This window comes from Micropterus dolomieu, linkage group LG23, assembly GCF_021292245.1.
Source record: "Micropterus dolomieu isolate WLL.071019.BEF.003 ecotype Adirondacks linkage group LG23, ASM2129224v1, whole genome shotgun sequence".
NCBI lineage: Eukaryota > Metazoa > Chordata > Actinopteri > Centrarchiformes > Centrarchidae > Micropterus > Micropterus dolomieu.
Window position 1 is genome coordinate 5,317,561 of NC_060172.1, and position 3,725 is coordinate 5,321,285.

The window sequence follows — 3,725 nt, forward strand, 5'->3', positions numbered from 1 at the left end:
AAGGAGGTTAAACAGAAGAATGTAACGGGGAGTCGCACAAAACACTGGTTTACTCCTCAAGGTGAATAACAAGGTCCCATTAATGAAGAGAAACACACAACATGGCACTGTAGTCACAATGGAAGATGACACTCTTTCCAGTAACCCCAGATACTGAGTCTGATTTGCATATGACATCTTAAAGCAACAGTAAAGACATGAAAATCCTCTTGTTGATGTAATCAGATAAAAGCACAGTGAATCCAGTCCAGTTTGTATTCCTAAAAACAGTGAACAGTGATCTTTAGAGCAGAACCCAGAATCATCCACATCATTTCTTTCTGTGAAAACAGTCAGCAGGTTAGATGCCGTGCTCGTTACCGTGTGGGCAGAGCTGTTCTGCAAGGTTTCCCAAACCTCACATGTTCTTTATGATTTCTGTCCTCACACCAAGTTCGTGTGACACCATCACATGTCAGCAGATCATTAACAGAAGAGAACAGCCTCTAACCAACCTGAGGACCAATGAGGAAGCTGGTATTATTCATTTCTGTTTCCTTCTTCAATCCTTTTGCCTTAAAATGAAGCCAGAAAGTCCAAATTCTGTCCAAACTTTTGTGCCACAACAGACCTGCAACATTGCTTCTCTCTTCGCCCATAGTACTTAAACAATCACAAGAATGTTTTGATGCAGGCTATTGTAAACCTACTTTACCTAAATGTGAAGCTGTACTGTAGATAAACATAAATGCATGATCAGACAAGTTTCAGGGGATACTCAGATGTGGTCAGGGGCAAAAAATATGAATGTCTGTGATACACAGTCATTTGATTTCATGTTTTAGTGCAACAATGCACATTTGTACAGTACAACATATTTTCACTCTCCCCATCTACGTCCTTTCAGCTCTGCCAGATCACAAGACCTTCCCAGGACAGGTGGGATGTGTAATCCACTCAGCGACTTTCTGACCTGCATGCAAATCACATGCTGAACCACCTAAACTGGCTCTTTTCTACACAGAGTAGCAGTGGTTCTACTCACCCTGTACAGGAAACTCATGTCAGCTGCTTCATTTTACAATCTGTCGTTGAGTCACTACCACACAATAAAGACAGTAGGTGTCACGGTTGCCAAGTGCCAAGACAGACAGAGACAGGAAAACAGGGATTTGGGCCCAAACATGCTACGCAATATCCAATAATCCAAGTGTTCAAGTCCAGAACCTAAGTAAAATTAATCCAGTGAACAGTGAACAGGTAATGATTGCAAATCCATAAACATAATAAATCCAGGGAGCATATCTGTAAATCTGAAAACACAACTGAATCATCGAAAAAGACTGGGGACAGCATTAACTAACAAACAATGAACAAAGGGAACACCCAGACTTATATACAGAAACAAAGGGAGCAAAGGGATTGAACAAAGGTGGAACACACTGAAAAACGGGAATGAAAGGAAACACAGCAAGACACGAACAAAAGACACATGACAAAATAAAACAGGAAACACAGATGGAATGCATAACTAAACAAAACATACAAAACATAATCAAGGACAAAGAGGGAGACTACAGAGCCAGGCAATTACCAAAAAAACGCAAGACACACATACCCAAAACTGACATCCCCTTCCCTGTTAAATTCTTTCACCACAAAGTTCTCAAACAAAATCAAATATTTGTCCAAAACAGTTCAGAACAAAAAGTTCAAGTCAAACCAGGGTGGAGAGGAGGTAGGTCTGGAGGATGGCAAGTGATACAGGTGCAAAAAAACCTGCCTGAAGGCTGGACTGGAGGGGAGCTGAAGACTTTAGGCAGATGGCTGAACTGAGGAGTCAGGTCTGGAGGATGACCGGCCAGGTGGCTGACAGCCAGAGGGGAAACCCTCCGGAGGCTTGAGAATAGGACAGAAAACCTCTGTAGGCAGAGAGTTGCAGGTGGGACAGGAAGTTGCTGTGGCTTGACAGCAGGGACAGGAGTTGGATGAACCACCGACTGAACATTAGGAAAACAAAACGGTCTTAAAGCAGTGAGTCCAGGGTCAGACAGGAATAACAAGCAGATGGGCAGAGAACAGAACATGGGCACCAGACAGGGAGGCCTCACGCGGGTTGCCTGAGGCCTGAGCAGGGGGGCCAGACAGTTCAGGGAGATGACCCTTAGGTCAACCCGACAGGCTAAGGAGGGCAGAATAGAACTAAAGGTTGACCCGCAGGGAAGCATAACAGGTCAGGAGGTCGGCCTGGAGGTTGACCCAAGAGGCAGATCGGATCCAGGGGTCAGCCTGAGGGTTGGAAAACCAGCAATGGGGCGGGCAACTGGACAGCTGGGCTGCCTACCGGCAACGAGGTAGGCAACTGCACAGCTGGGCTTTGTACTGGCAACTGGGAGACTGGGCTAGGAACCGGTAACAGAGAAGCTGGACTGGAAGCCGATAACTGGACCACTAGACGAGAAACCGGCGTTGGTGCATTGGGGGCTGGATGGGGGGTTAGTTGGACCACCGACGAACAACCAGGTGCAGGAGTCCGTTGGACCACCAACGGAGGACCAGAAGCAATCGTCAGGCGGACCACCGACAGAGAACCAGAAGCAATCGTCATGCAGTCCACCGACAGAGAACCAGAAGCAGGAGTTGGTCAGACAACCAATGAACAACCAGAAGCAATCGTCAGTCAGACAGCCGACGGGGAACCAGAAGCAGGATTTGGTTAGACTCACCAACGGAGAAGCAGGTGTTGGTCGGACCACCGACGGAGAACCAGAAGCGGGACTCGGGTTGAACCTCTGAATGGGAACCAGGCGGGTCCCTACAAAGGATTGCTGATTGTAAATTCTGTCAGGATTTGCGCTGTGTGTGAACAGGTTGAGGACCCAAATGCAGGACACAGGAACAGAACTAAAGCGAGCACACTTACTGAGAAAGGCTGAAACAAATCCACACAAAAGAGTTTCTGGAGAGCAGATCAGCTAATTCTACGTGACCCTGGGGTACAGGCCAAAGAGTAGCAGTGAGAACGAGGAGCTGGCCAGCGGAGGCTCTGGGGTGAAGAGAGGTTTAGGCTTCAAGTAGCATCAGGAGAGATAACCACCATTTGTTTTGCACATGTGGCCTAAAGGTGTAAATTAGCTCTCACCTCTATCTGGCACAATGCAATTTTTTTTACATTGTTTCTGCTATTTAAAAAACTAAATTATTTATCAATTAAAAAACCCACTTTCGAGGCAAGCATGGCCGGCTCAAGCATAGACAGTATATAAGAAATTGACGTAGTCATCGTGACGTCACCCGTTGGTTTGTGGACTGTCGTTTTGAAGGCTCAATTTGGCCGATATGTCTAATTTTTGCAACCAGGAAGTGCCTGGAAGTGACGATATGGCGGAGCTTACAGCCGTGTGCGGAGCTAGCTAGCTTGCTTAGCTAGGTGCAACTGTAACTCACGTTAACTGTCATTTTAACAGGGCTGATCATTTTGTCTAGCGAACAACAGTCTTAAAACTAAATGTACTCACCAGAGAAAGTGAACAGCCAACTCCTCATAAGCTTTTTCAATTGTGCTGGTTAAATTTACACAGTGCCGAGGGTACGAGTTAGCTCTAGCCTGATTGACAGGTCGCTATGGTAACGACTTGTCAATCAGAAATAATCCCGCCCTGAAACATAATCTGCTTTGTGGTCTATTTTAAAATAAATGGGACCATAATTTACTAAATGAACATTATTTTGTATTGAAGAAGACT

At 45.7% G+C, this 3,725-nt stretch overlaps 1 protein-coding gene across 1 annotated transcript in view; it reads right to left on the minus strand.

Annotated features, from left to right (window-relative positions):
- The window catches only part of LOC123963037 (odorant receptor 131-2-like), a 10,412-nt gene that overhangs the window by 6,470 nt on the left and 217 nt on the right, over positions 1–3,725 (minus strand). Inside the window, exon 2 of the mRNA XM_046039559.1 lies at positions 1–159. This exon is cut by the window's left edge and continues 685 nt beyond it. Coding sequence (XP_045895515.1) covers positions 1–159 — 159 coding nt within the window. The remainder of the gene's footprint in view (positions 160–3,725) is intronic.